General features: G+C 48.6%; 3 protein-coding genes and 1 long non-coding RNA gene across 4 annotated transcripts; 2 read left to right on the top strand and 2 right to left on the bottom strand.

Annotated features, from left to right (window-relative positions):
* Positions 1–376: 376 nt before the first annotated feature.
* Positions 377–3,548, bottom strand: pus7l (pseudouridine synthase 7 like). The gene is made up of 9 exons (XM_049761480.2): positions 2,402–3,548; positions 2,183–2,342; positions 1,895–2,111; positions 1,728–1,826; positions 1,571–1,652; positions 1,339–1,504; positions 1,155–1,278; positions 922–975; positions 377–861 (listed from the first exon to the last, which is right to left on the bottom strand). Exons 1-9 carry the CDS (start codon positions 3,189–3,191, stop codon positions 496–498), a joined length of 2,058 nt encoding a protein of 685 aa, XP_049617437.1. The 5' UTR covers positions 3,192–3,548; the 3' UTR covers positions 377–495.
* Positions 3,549–4,574: 1,026 nt separating this feature from the next.
* On the bottom strand, positions 4,575–6,367 carry phax (phosphorylated adaptor for RNA export). The gene is made up of 2 exons (XM_049761485.1): positions 6,201–6,367; positions 4,575–6,092 (listed from the first exon to the last, which is right to left on the bottom strand). Exon 2 carries the CDS (start codon positions 6,088–6,090, stop codon positions 4,900–4,902), a length of 1,191 nt encoding a protein of 396 aa, XP_049617442.1. The 5' UTR covers positions 6,091–6,092; positions 6,201–6,367; the 3' UTR covers positions 4,575–4,899.
* A 185-nt stretch (positions 6,368–6,552) lies between these two features.
* On the top strand, positions 6,553–9,437 carry pmpcb (peptidase, mitochondrial processing subunit beta). The gene is made up of 13 exons (XM_049761482.1): positions 6,553–6,701; positions 6,928–7,065; positions 7,203–7,289; positions 7,470–7,599; positions 7,682–7,880; positions 7,957–8,036; positions 8,125–8,231; positions 8,288–8,431; positions 8,514–8,674; positions 8,746–8,831; positions 8,913–9,001; positions 9,067–9,142; positions 9,248–9,437. The coding sequence occupies exons 1-13, from the start codon at positions 6,618–6,620 to the stop codon at positions 9,310–9,312; spliced, it is 1,446 nt and encodes a 481-aa protein (XP_049617439.1). The 5' UTR covers positions 6,553–6,617; the 3' UTR covers positions 9,313–9,437.
* A 4,042-nt stretch (positions 9,438–13,479) lies between these two features.
* On the top strand, positions 13,480–15,559 carry LOC125992448 (uncharacterized). The gene is made up of 4 exons (XR_007489641.2): positions 13,480–13,785; positions 13,869–13,950; positions 14,021–14,817; positions 15,077–15,559. It is a non-coding gene; the product is annotated as an uncharacterized lncRNA (long non-coding RNA).
* The last annotated feature ends 5,380 nt before the right edge of the window (positions 15,560–20,939 follow it).

The following is a 20,939-nucleotide window of genomic DNA, read 5'->3' as shown; positions in this document are numbered from 1 at the left end:
CATTAAAATCTTCCAGTAACGGGAATTAAATATAGCCCCGGGGGGAAATGTTTTGAAGCGCTTTTTACACACTCATCAAAATTCCAGAAATTAGTCACAGGAGAGGCTCGAGTTTTGATTGAGTGCGGCCTCCCAGGAGTGAGCTCAGCAGGCTTGCGTGCATCATTATAAGTCAGAGCGCCTCTTTAAATGTCTCATAAAGGTGAAAGATTTAGGGGCGCTTTCATTAACCTTTTAGCCCCGTGTCTGTTTTTTTTTTCTCTCGCAGAGGACAAATTTGAGATCACCTCGGTAAAGCTAATGAGCAGAGTTGAGAAAATGGATGTACAGTAGGTGCCGAGCATGTCGGCATTAGTCAGTGGGCTCCCCCTAGTGGTGAAAAGCTCATCTTTTTTTATTGTCATTGATGTCACCAAATACAAACACTGCACAATTAAACCGACCATAGTACAACCACGAGAGTCAGAAGACATACAAATTTCCGTGCGTAAACATCTAGAAGTCACACTTCATGATCTCTCTGAGGCAAATGGTGGCATAGCACGAGGAGTCCAGGTCAAAGTTCAAGGTGAGCGTGAGCGAGTCGCGCTTGGCGTCCTCCGCCGCCGCCTTCAAGTGTTCTTCGTCCTTTCTGCCGCCGTTTCCCGCTCCTCCTCCGACTTCCTCGTTGGTCTGGAGCTGATAGCTAAGGTTACACAGGTTGGCCAGTAAGGGGCGGTAGCAGCCCGGCACGTTCAGCTTGAGTCCGCCCACTCGGAAGCGGCAGTTGTCCAGCCCGTCTCTGGCTAGTCTCTCTTGGTACCATGCGCCCATGGCGTTGTTGGGGTACGTCACCGTGTTTCCCGGCATGGGAAGCAGCACCTGAAGAGTCGCGTTTGAGTACTCGTTCCAATGTACAAAATGTGGGCCTCGGCGCCGTACCTGAGCGAGAGCGTAGACTCCTTGTTGCTCTTCTTGTTCGGTCACCACGTGGATCTGAGAAAAGCCAGGAGTTAATTCTAATTCTTTTAATTATTGGATTCCACCTTTAAATGTATAGTTGTTCATAAAATGGATATGGAAAAAAAAAAGCTGCCTTGTTTTATACTGCCCCCTGGTGGTTAAGGTGGGCTGCGCCACAATGGCCCTTTAATTGTTTGCATTGGCAATTTTACCTGAGCCGCCTTGCATTCCGCGCACTCGTCCGTTTTATCTGTTTCCTGCATCCACACCAGGTCTCCTTTTCGAACATAGTGACCCAGCGTAGCCAACCGGTGCGCCACCGCTTCGTTCCAAATTCTGCAAATCAGACGGATTCATAGAAGGCTCCACGGGTTGGGCGTAATGGTGTCTCCTGACCTGCTGCAGTAGGCGTGCGGGTAGAAGACTCTCATGCCGTGAGGCAGGCTGAGCCAGGCTTTGGCGCAGCCATCCGGCCCGGTGCCGTACCGGTTCAGGGCCCTCAGCATGAGCCGCTCCCGGGCTTTGGAGGCGGGCATTAACGCCAAGGACTCCTTTGCGTTATCTGGAGGAAAACAACAAATAAATCACTTCAGGAGTTTTTTGCCATCAGCAGGAAGTGTTGACGGACCAGTCTGGAGGAAGTGTCGCTTCGCTTTGCTGGGAGGATCGTCGCCGTCTTCAGGACTGAAGAATAAGCGGACTGCGTTCACCTGAACACAAGAACTTGGAACTAAAGTTGTATTTAAGAAAATAATCCAATTCAACATCATCGTTTTCCCCCTCACCATGTCTTCTTTGAGTAGTGCCAGCCCAACTTGGTCAGACTGAACGCTTTGACCCGTTCCGAACCTCTGCGGCCCGTAGTAGTTGACAAAACCTCTCACCTGCACCAAAGAACATCCACGAGTACGTAATCAAGTCAAAGACGGTTCCTGTCGGAATGTTCTCAGACCTTGACGTTCTCCAGCGCTTCCTCCACCAAGCCGGCAAGTCGACGGCGCGTCTCGACACCCGAGTGCGCGGCGCCGGTGCCGTGCGACCTCAGATTGCGAACCACCAAGTCAAAGTGGTTTCCTTGAAGTCGCCCCAGCTTCAGTGGCTCAGACACGGAGCGGACATGAGAAAGACGCATCCCTCGCCTCTCAAACTCCGCCCTCTTTTCCATCAACCTAGTGAGAAACCACACGGTGGGTCTTGCGAGAACTTCAGAATCTTCCCCCGAGCACAGTTCTGTTGTTACCGTTGAGGCGAGACCTTCTTGACCACCATGGATTGGTAGGTGACCGCACGCTTGTCCTTGATCCCGGCGTAGGTGAAGTCTGACGGCAGGACGCCGAGCGTCGCCGCCATGTAGCTGATAGCCTCCAGAGTCTCCAAATTTTCCTTACACAAAGTGAACGCTGGACGAAAGACCAAAGTTAGGAAGCAAGCGTGAGATATTTCGCCCCATCGAGTTCACCTGTGTACACGTCCTCCTCCCTGCGCTCATCGGCGCTCCTCTTCTTGGGTCTGCCTCGCTCCCTCAGTCGCACCGAGATGGCCGTCCGGTCGTGTTCGTTGAAGCTCTTGGTCTCCACCAGTTTGCCGAAGCGGCGGTTGAGGAAGTGGTGCACGGCCGTGCGGTGCTCCTTGTTGTCGTCGGCGTGAAACGTGTAGGACGAGTCCTGCACTTTGGCGTCGATGAACCTGAAGAAGTCTTCCGCTTCCTCCTCGGTGACCAGCTGGGAAAGCTCCCTGTAGTCCGGGTCCTCCCTCACCCTGATCTCGGGCTGGATGGTGACGGTCATGAGGAAGGGGAAGCGGTGTCGGACGGCCCGGTGCACGTTGGCCCGCTGGTACTTGTCGGTGAAGGACCCCAGGGAGAGCTCCTTGTGGCCCGACTTCTCGCCCTCTTCCCCCTCGTCTCGGAGACTCACCACAAACTGCTCCAGCTGCTCGCTCACCACCTGACCCAAGACCATGCTCAAGTCCAAACTGTCAGCGCTCGATATGGTCAAATCGAACCTGCAGTCGGCTGAGGCGTCAGCATCCTCCGAGCCTTGAAGGTTCTGATCCTGTTTACGGCTCCCACTGATCTTATCCGAGCAAAACGGAGCCTGGGTGACTACTCCTGTATTCACCTGCCGTCCGTTGATGTCTATTTCAGTCACCACAAAGTCTCGGATGAACTTTTTAATGTTTCCAAGAAAGCCCTCATGGTTTGATATAAAGCAAGCGGGCACACTGGCTGCATCGCCGTCCTGCTTCATTCTAATCGAATCTCGACAAATAACCCGCGGAAGGAAAATCAACGGACGCAAAACTGCTGATCACGAGTTTTTCGACCGGAGCGACGTTACGAAGCCAGTAACGACAGACGCTTCATATTTGACACAAAAGACAGCTCCCGCGACGAAACCGAGTCATCCCACAATAGGTCCGTGCAATGACGCAAACGGAGAGCAAAACAAATGGCGATCGGTACATGCGATTGTGAAAAAATAAAAGCGAGAAAAGCTCCAATGTCAATAAGTGAGCAGCGTGTGTTTTCGAGGAGCCCGCTTGAGGCACGTCAAAACAACAACACGGCACGCTCAATCCTCGACTTCCGGCGCGTATGACGCGTCACGTGACGTCCTTTTCTTAAAGAGACAGTACGTTTTCCGAATGCGTATTTTTTTCAAATAGTTCTTTGTTTTTGCTCTTCAAAATATGAATGGGTGCTAAATGGTATTTCAGCATCAATTTATTTCAGAGTCAGAGTACAGAACCTTGCTAAAAAAGAGCCAGCAATGGATTATCATCATCAAAGTAGCCATGAAGATTGACATTGATCTCTGTCCCGTTTGCCACATTATCGGTGATTCTGATGTTGTACGCGTAATCCCGGATGTCCATCGTTAGCAATTTTTTCACAATGTCATTCTTCATCCTTGCAAACTCTTTGGCGGATCTGATGTGAACCACTCTGTAATCGCCGCTGTCGCTTTGCTGCAAATTTTTCAGTTTCAGATCCCCAGTATAGTGGTCCAACTCGATCCTGTCAGCGTAAGCTTTAGCCCTTCTTTCACCACCTTCAGCGATGTAGGTAATGATCTTCTTGTGGTTAACTGTCCATTTGATGTAGGCCAGCTTCTCGTCGGTGCGGTTTTCATCGGTGAAGAGGGTGATGGAATCACCCACTTGGACTTCAGTCAAATTTCTTTGGGCTGTGCTTACACCTGAGAGTAGTAAATCAGAAGTGGCAAAGGTAGTCACAATGTGTACAAAATCATAATGTCATTTGTTACACTATCATTTACCATCTAAAAGGTAGATGAGGGCAATCCACAGGAGGGTGACATCCATGATCTTGGTTTTCTCTCTTCGTGCAACAAATGATATCAACTGGCGTCGTCCGGTTTTATATAATGAATATGACATCATGTCAACAAAGCTTTTAAATCACTGAACCAAGGAGATCAGATCTCTGTCACATAGATTACAAATCAACGTGTTGTAATTTTTCAGGGGGCGTGAGGTTTTATATTAAAGATGACAACGGGATTAAATGTGTCTTGGTACTTTAATTGTTGTTAGCTTGAGTAACGTCAAACCAATGTGGGTGTCAGTGGCTGTCATCCTTCTCTTAAAAAAAATACAAATTACAATGGTCATTTTCTTTCCTACTTTTATTTTGGGAACGATTTAATCCAAGATATCTTTATTCCAGACAACTCACAAAGGAATTCATCAAACATATCAAGTCTTAAAGACAAACAAAATCTTGTGTGGGGCCTCCTACAATTTTAAGTTGCTAACTTACATTTATATGCTTATATTCAGTCGAGATGAATTGTCATTTGAAGCCAACGTGTTTTTGGAATGTGGCATAAAGTAACATGGGAATAAAATGCAACATCAACACAGGAAAGACCTGACTCCCAGAAATGAAATTAAGTTTCTGATAGGACGGACAACTTTGGTAAATTGATGACATCAGAAGACCTCCAAATCTCCTGAGCTGTACACAACCGGCGTCTCCTCCGTACCCACGGCGTGCTCTTCCTCCTGGCCCTCCTCTTCCTCCTTTGCGGCCTCTTCCAGTGACTCCAAGGCCTCGTTGGTGTCGCTGGCAAAAGTCTCTCTGGATACGTCGTCGTGCTCGTGCAGGTTGAGCGTCCCGATGGCCTGCTTCATTTTCTTCGCCACCAGGTGGCGCCTCCTCTTCTGAGCCGCCTTCTTGCTCTTTTGATCTTTTTGACTCTCATCAAAGAAGATCTCTCTTATCTGGGCCCGGGAGACGCTGGGCGTGTTCTTCAAAAGGTTGAGGTACACCCCGCCCGGTGTGCGGCGCCGGCTGCCGTCCATGGTGTAGACGCCGCCGTTTTCCTCCAGCGTGGCCGTCTCGCCGAGAAGTTCTATGGCTTTTTTTGCCCCGACAATTCTCACGACACGTTCTATCAGGTCTTTTTTGGGCTCTTGCAGCCTGTACGCAATCTCATCCACGACTTTATCGTCAGGGTCATCTTCGGTGATCTCACATCGCCCTTTAATGTCCATCTGGGCTAAAGGACCCAGTCTCTCCTTGACTGCCCTTTTTCTCTTGGCGTCACCCCCTGCTCTCTCCTCTGACCCTTGGCCCCTCATGTACTCATCCAGCTGGTCATCGAGCATTCTCACCTCCCCGTCACCTTTTTGCTCTTTCTCCATCTGCCTCTCCTTCTCCATGATTTTATGAGCCAGGACGTAGTTGTAGGTCTCCACATTTCTGTCAGCCATGCTAATCTCACCCTCCATGCCAAAGACACACAGTTCTGCAGCGATGGCGTCCTGGCACTGTTCTTGCACCACAGAGCCCCAAATGTTGTTCACCTTGCGGCCTCGCAGTGCGCATGCAGCGCCGTTCGGTGCCGGCCGGGCAATGACTGCGGTCGGTTGGCGACTGTTGGATACTTTTTGACGTTTGCGACGCCAGGCTGCACATTCCTCATCAGACGAGTCCTGGTCGCTGTCACTGGACTCCGCCGGCCTGCTGGAGTTTCTATAAGCGGCTGCAGGTTGCAAAGTGTTAGCTCTGTTTTGGAAAGATTGGCCGCTAAATGCTGCATGTTGCATGGGTCGGGCCGTTTTCATTTCAGAGTCGGAACCAGACCCGGAAATCTCTCCATCTTCCAGATCGCCGTCCATATCTGAAAGCCATAATTAAGACGGTAGCTGTGAACTACGTGCAGTAGCACCTTAACACAAGCACAATACTTGGGATTTGTTATCATAATAAAATAACAGAAGTCGCTTACCTGCAAACAGAGACTCACGATTTTGTATTTAACTGTGCACCAGACGATTTTAGCCGCTATACGGACTATCGTGACAACCGTACCAAACTTAACATAAAAGCGGGGTAAAATTGGCGCTATGCTAAAGTCTCACTTCCGTTCGTCTTCCTGTCAGACGCTTTCAAAATAATTTGCGCTCGTTCTGCCGTGGTATAGCCTCATATCCCGCCGGCTTTCCTGCCAGTCCTTTCGAAAAGAAATATGTCTGGAATTGGAATTCCACTTCTTTGAAAACGTTTTAAATTTTAAACTAATGTCTGGGTAAAAACAACAAAAACACCCAAGAAAAAACATACACAAATTCCCAAGATACATGAATGCAACACGCGTTCATCGGATGTGACGTAAACTTCCGCTGGCTCAGTCTGACGTAACAACATGGCGGCCTCCATACGTCTGTGTGCGTCAGCGGGGAAATGTTTACTTCGCAGATCGTTACTGGAGCGAAATAACCTTAAAATAGTAAGGACAATATGTTACCAGATAATTACTTTACTGAAATATGTACGGGAGTTGTCTTGACATTAACATTTGTCAATAAGCTGTTCCTCCGTGCGTACTCTCATAAACACGAACACATAATCCTTCAAATATATAACAAGGAATTATAGTATTTTCGGTGTAGTCATTTAAGTTTCCTAATGTTGGCTTTTAAAAATGTCATACAATTTTCTATTTTTTTTTTTAGTTCACTCCTGGAGCCCACAGACTATTAGCCACACAGGCTGCTCAGCAAGTAGCTTTGAATGTCCCTGAAACTAAGGTGACCACTTTGGAAAATGGACTCCGTGTGGCTTCCGAGGACTCTGGGCTTTCCACGTGTACAGTAAGTTTTTTAACATTAAGCTGTCCCTGTCAAATAAAAAAAATAAAGCCTTTCACTCCTCTCCATCCATTATTAGGCATTGGCTGATTTTTACACAAGGCACAAATTGCTTTTTAATACAACATAACTTCTTTCAGGTTGGTCTGTGGATTGACGCTGGCAGTCGTTACGAGAATGAGAGAAATAATGGCACTGCTCATTTTCTGGAGCACATGGCATTTAAGGTAAGACACGCACCTGACAGAAATGTTTAAAAAAAATATATCCAAAGAAAATACAAGACATGAGAACTATTGTCCCTGCTGGTAGGATGCGACCTGGGTTCAATCTCTGGACAGAGGAAGTTATTTTTATTATATTTCTATATTCACCCCGACCTACATCATTTTTTTTTTCTGTGACAGGGCACCAGGAAGCGATCCCAGCTAGACCTGGAGTTAGAAATTGAGAACATGGGCGCTCACCTAAATGCCTACACATCCAGGGAGCAGACTGTGTACTATGCCAAGGCCTTTTCCAAGGATCTTCCGCGAGGTATTATGATGGCTCTGCTGAAGCACTTAATGGTTCGGAATCTCAATAAATAAAAATCGATTTTACCCATATTTCTGAAAAGCTGTGGAGATCCTGGCTGACATCATCCAGAACAGCACGTTGGGCGAAGCGGAGATCGAGCGGGAACGCGGGGTGATCTTGCGGGAGATGCAGGAAGTGGAGACCAATTTACAGGAAGTGGTCTTCGATTACCTCCACGCTACCGCTTACCAGTCCACGGCGCTGGGTAGGACCATCCTGGGCCCCACCGAGAATATCAAGTATGGAAATTGACACCAACGCGTCACAAAATGGAGCTTAGTCGTCATTTGAGTTTCCCCAATTGTTTGACTGCAGGACAATAAATCGAGGAGATCTGGTGGAGTACATCACAAGCCACTATAAAGGTCCGAGAATTGTGCTGGCTGCTGCTGGAGGTGAGAACCACCCATCCTCGTCCATCATGTGCAAGAGCGAAACTCGTTTTGATGGCGATGAAAACATGTTCTTTGCATGTTCAAAAAGGTGTTGCCCACAACGAGCTGATTGATCTAGCAAAGTATCACTTTGGAAAGCTTCTTGGTCGCTACGACAACGGCGCACCGCCTGCCTGCCCCTTTACAGGAAGTGAGGTAAGGCAAAGTCCAATAATTAATCACAAGTGACGGAACCGATCACGGCTTTCCAGATTCGCGTGCGTGACGACAAGATGCCGCTGGCTCACATCGCCGTCGCCGTGGAGGCCGTGGGATGGTCTCACCCCGACACCATCCCGCTCATGGTGGCCAACACACTTATTGGGAACTGGGACCGCTCATTTGGCGGGGGAGTTGTGAGTCATTTTCAGACATTCAGCAATCCTGCCTTCCATTTTGAGAGGGGGATGAGTCGCATTCATGTCGGGCCTTCCACAGAACCTTTCCAGTAAGCTGGCCCAGATGGCGTGTCAGGGGAATCTGTGCCACAGCTTCCAGTCGTTCAACACCTGCTATACCGACACGGGCCTGTGGGGACTCTACATGGTGTGTGAGCCCGCCACCATCAAGGACATGATGCACTTCACGCAGAAAGAATGGTGAGATAACTCAGAAACTTGACAACCACATGCAGTTCTGTTCTGAGATTTCTTTTTTTAAATTGTTGCAGGATGTCGCTTTGCACCAGCGTAAGCGAAGGCGAAGTGGCACGGGCAAAGAACCTCCTCAAGACAAACATGTTGCTGCATCTCGATGGTAACGTGGCATCTCGACGTGAAGACGTGGCGGGAATATCACAGCGTCCCGAAGCTCTTTTTTTTTTTTTTTTTTGCGTAGGCTCCACTCCAATCTGCGAGGACATCGGCAGGCAGATGTTGTGCTACAGCCGCAGGATCCCTTTTCATGAGCTGGAGACTCGAATTGATGTGAGTGGATGAAGTCCAAAGTTGACATTTTGCTGATGATCAGGATCCAATTTGTCTTTCAACAGGCCATCGATGCCACCACCATAAAGGACGTGTGCGCCAAATATATCTTCAACAAAGCTCCAGCCATTGCCGCTGTCGGTGGGTTGCGGACTGTTACGAATTTTGTGATAGATATCAACGAGGATGTGATCAATGTGTGTGTGTGTGTGTGTCTGTCTGTCTGTGCTCCCCCCCTCCCCTCAGGTCCCATTGAGCAGCTTCCTGACTACAACCAGATCCACAGCGGAATGGTCTGGATGAGGAACTAAGCAGTCACACTCAAATGTAGACAAAGGCAACACTGTATTTAATTTTTTTTTCCTTTTAATTCTTTTCGTATAAAACAAAGAAGACAAAAACATTACGGTCATAATAAATAACGATGTCAACCTTGTGTTGTTGTTTTTTACTCTTGCTCATGACTTGCTCTTGTGCAGCTTTCTTGGCTTTAACCATCACCACCAATTTCTGTCAGAGAAATTAAACATATGTTGTCATCAAAAACCATACCATACCATATTACTTACTATGATAGGGTATCCAAACATGTTTGGTGTTAAAAGTTGTAAAGGATAGTCCGAAGCAACCCTTTCCACAGTAGTCACCATGACAAGTTGTGATTAGGTGTGGACAGTTATGGCGTACCTAATGAAGTGTCTAAGAGTGACGTTACAAACAAAACAGCCAATCAGGAAGTGGCCTGCTATTAGGTACACCTGAATATGGCATTGTTCCTAATGAAGTGTCCATTAGTGACGTCACAAACAAACCAGCCAATCACGAGGTGGGGGTGAGGGCGGGTTTGGCACTTTTCACTTTGACCATGATTTTTCCCTAATGAAGTGGCCTGTCACGTAGTACGCGAGTGTACGACGCGCCATTGGACGAGCAGGCGAGGAAGATTTGAATTGACGGATGTGACGTCAGGTCTTTAGCTGAATTGAAGACAGGTGTGCTCAAGTGGAGTTATCAAATGCTGGTGGCACCGAGCGCGCGCGCGTGGCGGCGGCGGCGGGCGGTTTCTCGGGTAAGCTAGCATGCTGGCAAATGTTTGTCGTCTCCTGCCGTTTTCCACGACGGTTCCAAGACGAGCTCTCAAATGCAAATGCCACCGAGTGCGTGGCATTTTCTCAGGTAAGGGAGCAAATGTTTGTCGCTTCTCGCCGTCTCTCACGACGGACGCTATGTTTGTTTGTTGGAGGATTTTCACACTGCGACTGTAGGCGTCGAAGTTAACTGGAGAGTTTTCAAATAGGCCCCAAAATGTGCGGTTTGTTGCCTTTTCTCACACGCCATTTGTAATTTGTTTGTTGCAGGATTGTCTACTCTCGTGACTCGGACACGTCACGTCCACCGCGACGGTGGGCCTGGAGGTAAATTGTAGGCCGCTGGCAATTTAGACATGTCCAAATCAGACCAAATCTATTCAAAGATGGCGCCCGCCCTCGTTCCGTTACGCAACAAACATTTGCGTGGTTTATTTTCTCCCGTTTTGGACGCCGCAAACCTGGATCATCCGTCCAATGTGAGGTGAGTTGATGGATGATAAAATTAAAATAGAAATTATAATCCTGATAAATGATCATAATTGACTACAATATAATATATTTTTTCAAATGTAAAAGTCTACTTAGTATGTATAAAATTAAAATATTAAATATAGTTCTGATCAATTATCCTGACTTACTGCAATATAATGATAATTATATATTTTTTCAAATGTAAAACGCTACTTAGTATGGACAATTGTTGCAAAAATATCATGCCATTGGCACACTACTCAATGTCTAGTTTGTCTTTTGTAGCACTCAAACAGGCCGCCCAGCCAGCATCCTTCTATACAAAGCAAGTAGGAGGCTCTTGAGGAGCCATTTCAGTGATGTTGAGGACACTGAGGAAGAGGAGTCCTAAATCAGGTGAAAAAGTAAAGTTTCAGCTTCCCAACACACAATTAATGGCTGTCTGACGAGATTTAGCTTCCCAGCACACAATTAACGGCTGGCTGTGTTTTTGCAGGCTGCAAGAGAAGCCGAATGGGATGAGGAAAAGTATAATACCATATCCAAAGGCGCAATGGCCTATCCAAAGGACCAATGGTCTATTCAAAGGACCAATGGCCTATCCAAAGGAGCAATGGCCATATCCAAAGGAGCAATGGCCATATCCAAAGGAGCAATGCCATATCAAGTCAAGAATCAAGCAATGCGCTGCAAAAGTCGACGTGTGCGGATCATGTGCCCAGGAGGGGGCAGTGTGGTTGCCTTTGGTTATGGGTGCAGATCATGTGCCCAGGAGGGGGCAGTGTGGTTGCCTTTGGTTATGGGTGCACGACGGAAAGGTTGCAGGGGTGGCCAGTGTTTGGTTGGTTGGTCTTGCTTAAGAGGTGTGCTGTGGTTGTGGCTCGTCTGGATCCAGCGTTTGTCTTGTGCTTGGTTGCCATTGACGGCTCACTTGGGGGAGGACGTGGTTACGTGGATGGACACCAAACCAAACTTTGACGTGGAGCCGAATGTCCAATTTTGCCATGTGACTTGTACCATTTTGTATCTTTTTCTAACCTGCCACTGTCGTACTTGCTGCGTTCTTTGTTCTCCCCCCCCAGGTGTAGGGTGGCGTTGGAGCGAGCCGATCCCGAATGTCCAGTTTTGCAATTTGACTTGACATTTTGTCTTTTTCTAGCCTACCACTGTTGCACTTAATCTAACCCTAACCTACCACTGTGGTACTTGCGTTCTTTGTTCTCCCCTAGGTGTTGGAGCGAGCCAGTCACATTTTGTGTCTTTTTCTAACCTACTACCGTCGTGCTTGATCTAAGCCTAACGTACCACTGTGCGTCCTTTGTTCTCTAGGTGTAGAGGGCGGCGTTGGAGCGAGCCGGTCCACGAGGAAGACATAATGATGCGAGCAGCGCCCAACTCATTGCATGTTCTGCCTTTTGCAGGCCGGACGCAAAAGGAGGGGGCGGTGCACGGCCCGATCCGACCCGGCGACGGTAACCAAGAGTAGCTAGCCGCTGTGATCAAGTAAGCAAGTGTCCAGCAACTTGGGCTGCTCTTTGAGTTTCTGACATTTGTTTCTGTTTCTACAGAAGGCGACCGGGACGCGACACGATCTGATCAGAGGTGGATGGACCGCTGTGGCATCACTCTGAAGTAGCCGAGTTCTGAGGGAGACCCGCTTCCCTGGAGGCGTCGACCTGCGCAGCTTCAACATGTGAAATGGATTTATTTTTTCTAATTCACACCAGCGGTGTCCAAATGTCTGTTTGAGGGCTGCATACTGAAACAAATTGAGAAATCTTTGACACAAATGCATTCAATCAATCATGGAATTTTGCCCTTCATATTTTGTGCTGCTGCTACAAAGCAGTGTTGTGTTCATTCGTGTGGCGTGTTGATAAAGTTGGCCCGAGGCTGCCATTTGGACACCAACGGTGACGTGTGTAGGGCTGCACGTGTATTGGAAAACTGCCATATGGTGGTCTAGGTTATTGACATGCACTTTAAGAAAAGAAAGATTTTCCTTTTTAATGTGGCAAATGAAACACGTTTTGTTGCCTAACTATTTGTAAGGAGTTTAGAAGATGACAAGTCATTGATGCAAGTTAAAGTGAACTGATCTAACTGATCTCATTGCGATCAAATAGTTCATCTCCATCCCAGATTTTTGTACAACTTTGCTCAATGCAACGGTCTGGCCCAATACTGCCATATCACTGATTTTCCAATATGTTGTGCAACCCTGATTGAGTGCCAAACGCGCAGCGACGGCAAGCACAAGCGACCGCGCAGCGACGGCAAGCGCAAGCGACCGCGCAGCGACGGCAAACCCAAGCCACCGCGCAGCGACGGCAAGCGCAAGCGACCGCACGCGCAAGCGACCGCACGCGCAAGCGACGGCACGCGCAAGCGACGGCACGCGCAAGCGACGGCACGCGCAAGCGACGGCACGCGCAAGCGACGACACGCGCAAGCGACGGCATGCGCAAGCGAGACTTTTGTGCTTGTCTTGCAAGGTGTAAGAGAAGCTGCACGAAATGAAGAGCCGGCGGACGGAGGCCACCAGTCCCGGAATTGACCAGCGGAGCCTCCGCAAAGGACTGACCAAGGCTGGCCAGAGGCGGTGACATGGCAATCCAATATGCAAGGGTAGTGGACACACTTGTTGGTTTTAATTTTATTTCCTTATTTTTCTGCCTTTCAGAGGGCACCGGATGGGACGAGCGCCTGCCTTTCAGGATTGCCGAGGTAGCAGATGGGACGAGTGCCTGCACAGAGAGGGACCGGAGCGCAAGACCAGAGGGTAATAATAATAATAAACTTTGCGACGGCAAGCGCAAGCGACCGCGCAAGCGACCGCGCAAGCGACCGCGCAAGCGACCGCGCAAGCGACCGCGCAGCGACCGCGCAAGCGACCGCGCAGCGACGGCAAGCGCAAGCGACCGCGCAAGCGACGTCAAGCGCAAGCGACCGCGCAGCGACGGCAAGCGCAAGCGACCGCGCAGCGACGGCAAGCGCAAGCGACCGCGCAGCGACGGCAAGCGACGGCAAGCGCAAGCGACGGCGCAGCGAGACTTTTGTGCTTGTCTTGCAAGGTGGAAGAGAAGCTGCACGAAACCAAGGGCCGGCGGACGGAGGCCACCAGACCGGTGAGCGGGGTGCAAAGGAAGGAATCACCCAAAGCAAGCAGTCGCCAAGTGATGAAGAGGAGCCTGATGCATGACTGGCCAAGGCTGGCCAGAGGTGGTGACATGGCAATCAAATAAAATAAAATATGTACACACTTGTTGGTTTTAATTTGATGTCCGTATGTGCCTGCCTTTCAGGTTTGCCGGGGGGGCCAGCGGATGGGACGAGCGCCAGCCTGCACCCAGAGGGACTGGACCGGACCGTGAGACCAGAGGCGAGGTAATGAGTACGCCGACAGAAGCGAAGCGCGTGCAACTGAGTGCTGTTTGTCTTTTTGCACTTGTGCGAGGTGGAAGACGAGTCCAACACCGGCCGGAGCAGACTGATGGGTGCAGATGCAGCCAGCATTTCGGGGGAGTATGACTTTGTTTTTTCTTTTGTGCTTTCCCTGCCCCTGTCTGTTTGAATAGGGTAACTAGTAGCACGCACGAGCATTTGGGTTGCTGTGACCCTGTAGATACGAATCGGCAAAGTAGACACCCCCTCCCTCCTCTCTCTCGCTCTCTCTCTCGCTCTCTCTCTAGCTCTCTCTCTCTAGCTCTCTCTCGCTCTCTTTCTCCAATGCGCCCGGCAGTACCTGCATGGCCTGGTGCACTCAGGGTGGAACGTGGCTATACCTTGCCCTTTGTGGAATAACAGGGTATAATGTCTGCCTGCCTGGGTCCCAGTGTCGTCGACGGTGTCGAGGACAAGGAGATTCTCCGTGACGCTCTCTGTGATGTCACGTTTTCCTTTTTTTTCTCCCCCTCTAGGGGCCATGCCAGCTCTCCTCAGGGGGAACTGGCCGGTTGTGCTTTAGTGCGCACCAAAGCCTCATCTAGTCTCCTCTCTCCCTCCCTCCCTCCCTTTTTGTAAGGGGTTAAACATTTCATAACCCGGATCGCTCCAATGCGGGAGGGCCGTATGAGACGTGCGCCAGCCCGTGCGTGCCGCTAGTTACCTGATTCAAACTTACCTTAGTCAAGGTCGCTAGTGGAAATGTTCCTCTTGCCAAAACCACCACAATATGTCTGCCATTCAGGATTGCCGAGGTAGCGGATGGGACGAGTGCCTGCACAGAGATGGACCGGAGCGCAAGACCAGAGGGTAATAATGATCAACTTTATTTGTATAGCACCTTTCATACAAGAATTACATTACAACAATTAAGGAAATTATAAGCATTGAATGCTTCACATAGGAACAGACAGAAAAAGAGCATGAACACGTTAAAACAAAAACATGAATCTATGCATACACAATCAATAAAGTGAGCTTAAAATAGCAGCAAGCTTTAATAGATAGGTCATGAGTATGTCCACAGAAATGAACCGCATGCAACTGAATGCCGTTTTTCCTTTTGCAGTTGCGCGAGGCGGAGGATGAGTCCAAACGTCGAATACCGGCCGGGAGAGGAACCCGACCATCGGCAGACCTTCGCCCGTGATGAGCGGCCGACAGACGGACGGACGGGTGCGGATGCGGCGAGGGCAAAGCGCCCAGCCAGCATTTAAGGAGAGTATGACTGTTTTTCCTTTTGTGCCTGCTTTCTTTCTTTCCCTCCCTCCCTCCACTTTTTCACTGGGTGTGCACACTGGCCGTCTGCATGAGGCCTCTTTCTTTCTCAGCGCTGCGTCATTTTGCAATATTGTTTTATTGTTGTGTTTTTTTAATCCATGAAGTGAACTGTTTGTACTTTGTGTGTGCGTGTACCTCTGAACTTGAATTAAACTGTGAACTGAATTCAAGTGGTCCATTTTAAACATTGCCATGTGCAGTCTATCGTGCATAATCAGAGTTAAATGACAATATACAAAATGGAATCATTTGAGACATTCTCAATGATAAGGCAATTAGTCTCAAACCAAATTGTCTTGTTAAATATGCAGTGTCAGGCTTTTTATTTTTTTTAACTACACAAAGAAAAGCTGTATGCATTCTAAATTGTTGACAAAAGCCAAGTAGCCCGACACCCATAGATGCAATCGACAAGTGTACAAACGGTGTCTGTTGCAATTAAGTCTTTGGCAACCCTGCTTTAAAATGGCCACTGAACTCAGTCTTGCTTCATGTTGGTGCATTTTTCTGAACGAGTGAAAGTCTTTATTTTAATCAAGTCTGAGGCTTGTTTGTTTTGAAATGTCATGCATCATGTGGGCATTCTTGTGAATAAAATCAACAGTGGTGTTTTCTTCCTGTTGGTGGTCTTGTAAATAAAGTCAACTTTGGTGTCAGTCATCATTCGCGATGTGCCTCAATCGATGGTGCATCTCTTGAATGTGAAACTTGTTGCATGTCTTGTTACAGGGCTTGATGTCTTCATTGGCTGTCTACAAAAAAGGCTGTTTCTGTACAGTCCAGGTTGCTGCTCAAGTCAATTGAATTTGTAAACATGGCATGTAACTTCCAGGACCTTAGCTTTCAATTCAAAGCAGAGTTGCGTAAGTACACGGCCAGCCTCTGTACATGTACTGGGTGGTACCACCCAGTTCAGAGTAAAGTAAAGGCCAGAGTGGTCTTATTGTTTGACCTTCTGCCCTCTGGGAAGAGGTACAGGAGCCTGGGCTCCCGCACCACCAGACTCTCCAACAGCTTCATTCTCTAGGCTGTTAGGACCCTGAGCTTGCTCTCCCGTTCTGCTGCACTTTTGCGCTATTCTGGATTGTCTGCTGTATGCTCACTTGCTCCTTTTTGGTCTTATTTATTTGTTGTGTTATTTATTCAGCACACTGTTTACTTGATTGTCTATTGTGTGCCATGTCTTGTCACCGTGGGATAGCGGGGAACGGAATTTCGGGTTCTTTGTGTCTTTGGCATGTGAAGAAATTGACAATAAAGCTTACTTGGACTTTGAGTTTGATTCATACCGGCATCCTTATGAAATTGACCATATCAGACAGGCTAGATCAATTCCAAGTGCTACCACCTAGTGGCAGCATATTTGCCTCAACCTGTCTGATGCTGGGTCAATGCGATGCATTTTTCGTTGTTTTGCCCAAAGCAACCTAATACACAATATTTGCCTCAACCTGTCTGACGCTCCATTGAACTGTATGCAATAATTTTTAACTTGAAACAACTACATTACAAATGATAGGCGTCCTAATTAGACAGCTGGGTCAATGTGACCCGTCTTTTGCGGTTTGTTTTGCCCAAAGCCACCTAACAAATACGCACTGTAGGTACTGCCGCTATCTCGCCAGTGTGCATGCCTCTAAAATGTACAAAGCAATCAAATTCATTTGCATAGTAAACTTCAAAACCACATGCTAAAATAATTCATGTGATGCAGAAAGTCTTCTTCTGTAGCTTGCTATGATTTGCCAATTTGAGCGATGACGTATCCGGACCCGAGGCTGGGGGTTGCCCGTCCATGTGCCTAATCGCTCGGGCATTGATACATCAGCAATGCTTCTTTCTAGGTCTCATGTCCTCAGCACTGCAAACCTTTGTGCCGGTACACCATATGAAGTAAATGACGGGATTTTTTTTTTTTTTAACCCGTTATCTAATATGTATCAAGCCTACCAGATGGTGTTTTAGAACAGCCTAGAATAGTAAATTACAAAAAGTAAAAAAAACTTGTAAAGTTCTTAAAAGTTATTAATTAACTTATTAATCGCTGCAAGTGGGAAGTACAGGCAAATGTCTGCCCAATCACAATCAACGCAATGGAGCGAATATCGCAGCGCGGCGTATGCAGTAGGAGGCGCAGGCGGCATGTGGCGCAGGCGGCGCAGGCAGCAGAGAGCGCAGGCGGCGCAGGCAGCATGGGGCGCAAGCAGCAAGGGTGGGGAATCGAACCCTGGATCTCAGGTGTTCAAGCGCAGCGACGGAGCCACTCGCCAAGCGTGGCGAGCTCGGCAGTCACCCCGCTTCAACTTCGAGTCATTCTCAAACGTTCAGTATTGCGCTCCGCGCGCGCTGGGTAAGTACAAAAGGGAAGAGAGCGCCGCCGGCTGTCAGGTCACACTGGCCGACCGGTTAGTGACACGGCCTCTTGTCCCGTACAGTCCTGGTTCGATCCCAGGGGTGAGAACATTCACCGGGCCACTTTTGTAGGTGTCTGGATACATGCATATAGATTGCATATCCAAGTATTTATTTATGTGTAAACACCCAGTGTGGCCCCGCCTGCAAGTGGGCGGAGCGATGCAGCTGGGCCCGCCCCCATCGAAATGGCCCCGCCCCTGGCCCCGCCCCCTGCCCTACAAAAATACATTAGGGTAGGGGGCGGGGCGAAGCCCCGCCCCCTGCCCTACTAAATGACAGTAGAGCAGGGGGCGGGGCGAAGCCCCGCCCCCTGCCCTACTAAATGACAGTAGGGTAGGGGGCGGGGCGAAGCCCCGCCCCCTGCCCTACTAAATGACAGTAGGGCAGGGGGCGGGGCGAAGCCCCGCCCCCTGCACCACAAAAGACAATTGAAAGTGTATTGAAAGACAGTAGGGTAGGGGGCGGGGCGAAGCCCCGCCCCCTACCCTACTGTCTTTCAATACACTTTCAATTGTCTTTTGTGGTGCAGGGGGCGGGGCTTCGCCCCGCCCCCTACCCTACTGTCTTTTAATAGCGTATTGAAATTGAATTAGACAATTAAAAGACAGTAGGGTAGGGGGCGGGGCTTCGCCCCGCCCCCTACCCTACTGTCTTTTAATAGTGTATTGAAAGACAGTAGGGTAGGGGGCGGGGCTTCGCCCCGCCCCCTACCCTACTGTCTTTCAATACACTTTCAATTGTCTTTTGTAGTGCAGGGGGCGGGGCTTCGCCCCGCCCCCTGCCCTACTGTCATTTAGTAGGGCAGGGGGCGGGGCTTCGCCCCGCCCCCTACCCTACTGTCATTTAGTAGGGCAGGGGGCGGGGCTTCGCCCCGCCCCCTACCCTACTGTCTTTTTGTAGGGCAGGGGGCGGGGCCAGGGGCGGGGCCATTTCGATGGGGGCGGGCCCAGCTGCATCGCTCCGCCCACTTGCAGGCGGGGCCACACTGGGTGTTTACACATAAATAAATACTTGGATATGCAATCTATATGCATGTATCCAGACACCTACAAAAGTGGCCCGGTGAATGTTCTCACCCCTGGGATCGAACCAGGACTGTACGGGACAAGAGGCCGTGTCACTAACCGGTCGGCCAGTGTGACCTGACAGCCGGCGGCGCTCTCTTCCCTTTTGTACTTACCCAACGCGCGCGGAGCGCAATACTGAACGTTTGAGAATGACTCGAAGTTGAAGCGGGGTGACTGCCGAGCTCGCCACGCTTGGCGAGTGGCTCCGTCGCTGCGCTTGAACACCTGAGATCCAGGGTTCGATTCCCCACCCTTGCTGCTTGCGCCCTGCGCCGCCTGCGCTCTCTGCTCCCCATGCTGCCTGCGCCGCCTGCGCCACATGCCGCCTGCGCCTCCTACTGCATACGCCGCGCTGCGATATTCGCTCCATTGCGTTGATTGTGATTGGGCAGACATTTGCCTGTACTTCCCACTTGCAGCGATTAATAACTTTTAAGAACTTTACAAGTTTTTTTCACTTTTTGTAATTTACTATTCTAGGCTGTTCTAAAACACCATCTGGTAGGCTTGATACATATTAGATGAAGGGTTAAAAAAAAAAAAAAAATCCCGTCATTTACTTCATATGGTGTCCCGGCACAAAGGTTTGCAGTGCTGAGGACATGAGGAGACCTAGAAAGAAGCATTGCTGATGTATCAATGCCCGAGCGATTAGGCACAAGGACGGGCAACCCCCAGCCTGGGGTTCGGATACGGCATTGCTGAAATTGGCAAATCTTAGCAAGCTACAGAAGAAGACTTTCTGCATCACATGAATATTTTTGAGCATGTGGTTTTGAAGTTTATTATGCAAATGAATTTCATTGCTTTGTACATTTTAGAGACATGCATACTGGCGAGATAGCGGCAGTGCGTATTTGTTAGGTTGCTTTGGGCAAAACAAACCGCAAACGACGGGTCACATTGACCCAGCTGTCTAATTAGGGCACCTATCATTTGTAATGTAGTTGTTTCAAGTTAAAAATTACTGCATACAGTTCAATGGAGCGTCAGACAGGTTGAGGCAAATATTGTGTATTAGGTTGCTTTGGGCAAAACAACAAAAAATGCATCGCATTGACCCAGCATCAGACAGGTTGAGGCAAATATGCTGCCACTAGGTGGTAGCACTTGGAATTCATCTAGCCTGTCTGATATGGTCAATTTCATGAGGATGCCGGTATGAAGTCAACCACTCTGGCCTTTATTCTGAACCGGGTGGTACCACCCAGTGCGTGTACCGAGGCTGGCTGTGTAGTGAAGTAACTGTGCTTTGAATTGAAAGCCAAGGTCCTGGAAGTTACACGCTCGGTTTACAAATTCAATTTATTTTAGCAACAACCTGGACTGTACAGCTACGGCTTCCTTTATAGTCACAGCAAATGAAGAAGCCTGTAACAAAACATGCAATAAATTTTATACATAAGAGATGCAGCAGTAATTGAGGTAAATGATAAATGACTGACACCAAAGTTGACTTTATTTACAGGACCACCAACAGGAAGAAAACACACCGTCGACTTTATTCACAAGAATGCCCACATGATGCATGACATTTCAAAATAAACAAGCCTCAGACTTGATTAAAATAAAGACTTTCACTCGTTCAGAAAAATGCACCAACATGAAGCAAGACTGAGTTCAGTGGCCATTTTAAAGCAGGGTTGCCAAAGACTTAATTGCAACAGACACCGTTTGTACACTTGTCGATTGCCTCTATGGGTGTCAGGCTACTTGGCTTTTGTCAACAATTTAGAATGCATAGATTTTCTTTGTGTAGTTAAAAAATAAATATAAAAAGCCTGACACTGCATATTTAACAAGACAATTTGGTTTGAGACTAACTTCAGAATTGCCTTATCATTGAGAATGTCTCAAATGATTCCATGTTGTCATTTAACTCTGATTATGCACGATAGACTGCACATGGCAATGTTTAAAATGGACCACTTGAATTCAGTTCAGTTTAATTCAGGTTCAGAGGTACACGCACACACAAGTACAAACAGTTCACTTCATGGATTAAAAAAACAACAACAATAAAACAACAATATTGCAAAATGACGCAGCGCTGAGAAAGAAAGAAGCATCATGCAGACGGCCAGTGTGCACACCCAGTGAAAAAGTGGAGGGAGGGAGGGATGGAAAGAAAGAAAGAAAGCACAAAAGGAAAAACAAAGTCATACTCCA

The sequence above is a fragment of the Syngnathus scovelli genome, chromosome 22, assembly GCF_024217435.2.
Source record: "Syngnathus scovelli strain Florida chromosome 22, RoL_Ssco_1.2, whole genome shotgun sequence".
In the NCBI taxonomy this organism is placed as follows: Eukaryota; Metazoa; Chordata; class Actinopteri; order Syngnathiformes; family Syngnathidae; genus Syngnathus; species Syngnathus scovelli.
This window is presented reverse-complemented; position numbering and strand designations above follow the sequence as displayed.

Bases quoted from the DNA above. Each gene is read 5' to 3' on its own strand.
- pus7l (XM_049761480.2), bottom strand. From the start codon at position 3,191: ATGAAGCAGGACGGCGATGCAGCCAGTGTGCCCGCTTGCTTTATATCA. The intron at 1,653-1,727 runs GTGAGGGGGAAA...TCTTGTGTTCAG, and splicing joins CACTACTCAAAGAAGACATG to GTGAACGCAGTCCGCTTATT. The intron at 1,505-1,570 runs GTCCGTCAACAC...GTTTTCCTCCAG, and splicing joins GCGACACTTCCTCCAGACTG to ATAACGCAAAGGAGTCCTTG.
- pmpcb (XM_049761482.1), top strand. From the start codon at position 6,618: ATGGCGGCCTCCATACGTCTGTGTGCGTCAGCGGGGAAATGTTTACTT. The intron at 7,066-7,202 runs GTAAGTTTTTTA...AACTTCTTTCAG, and splicing joins CTGGGCTTTCCACGTGTACA to GTTGGTCTGTGGATTGACGC. The intron at 8,232-8,287 runs GTAAGGCAAAGT...ACGGCTTTCCAG, and splicing joins GCCCCTTTACAGGAAGTGAG to ATTCGCGTGCGTGACGACAA.
- phax (XM_049761485.1), bottom strand. From the start codon at position 6,090: ATGGACGGCGATCTGGAAGATGGAGAGATTTCCGGGTCTGGTTCCGAC.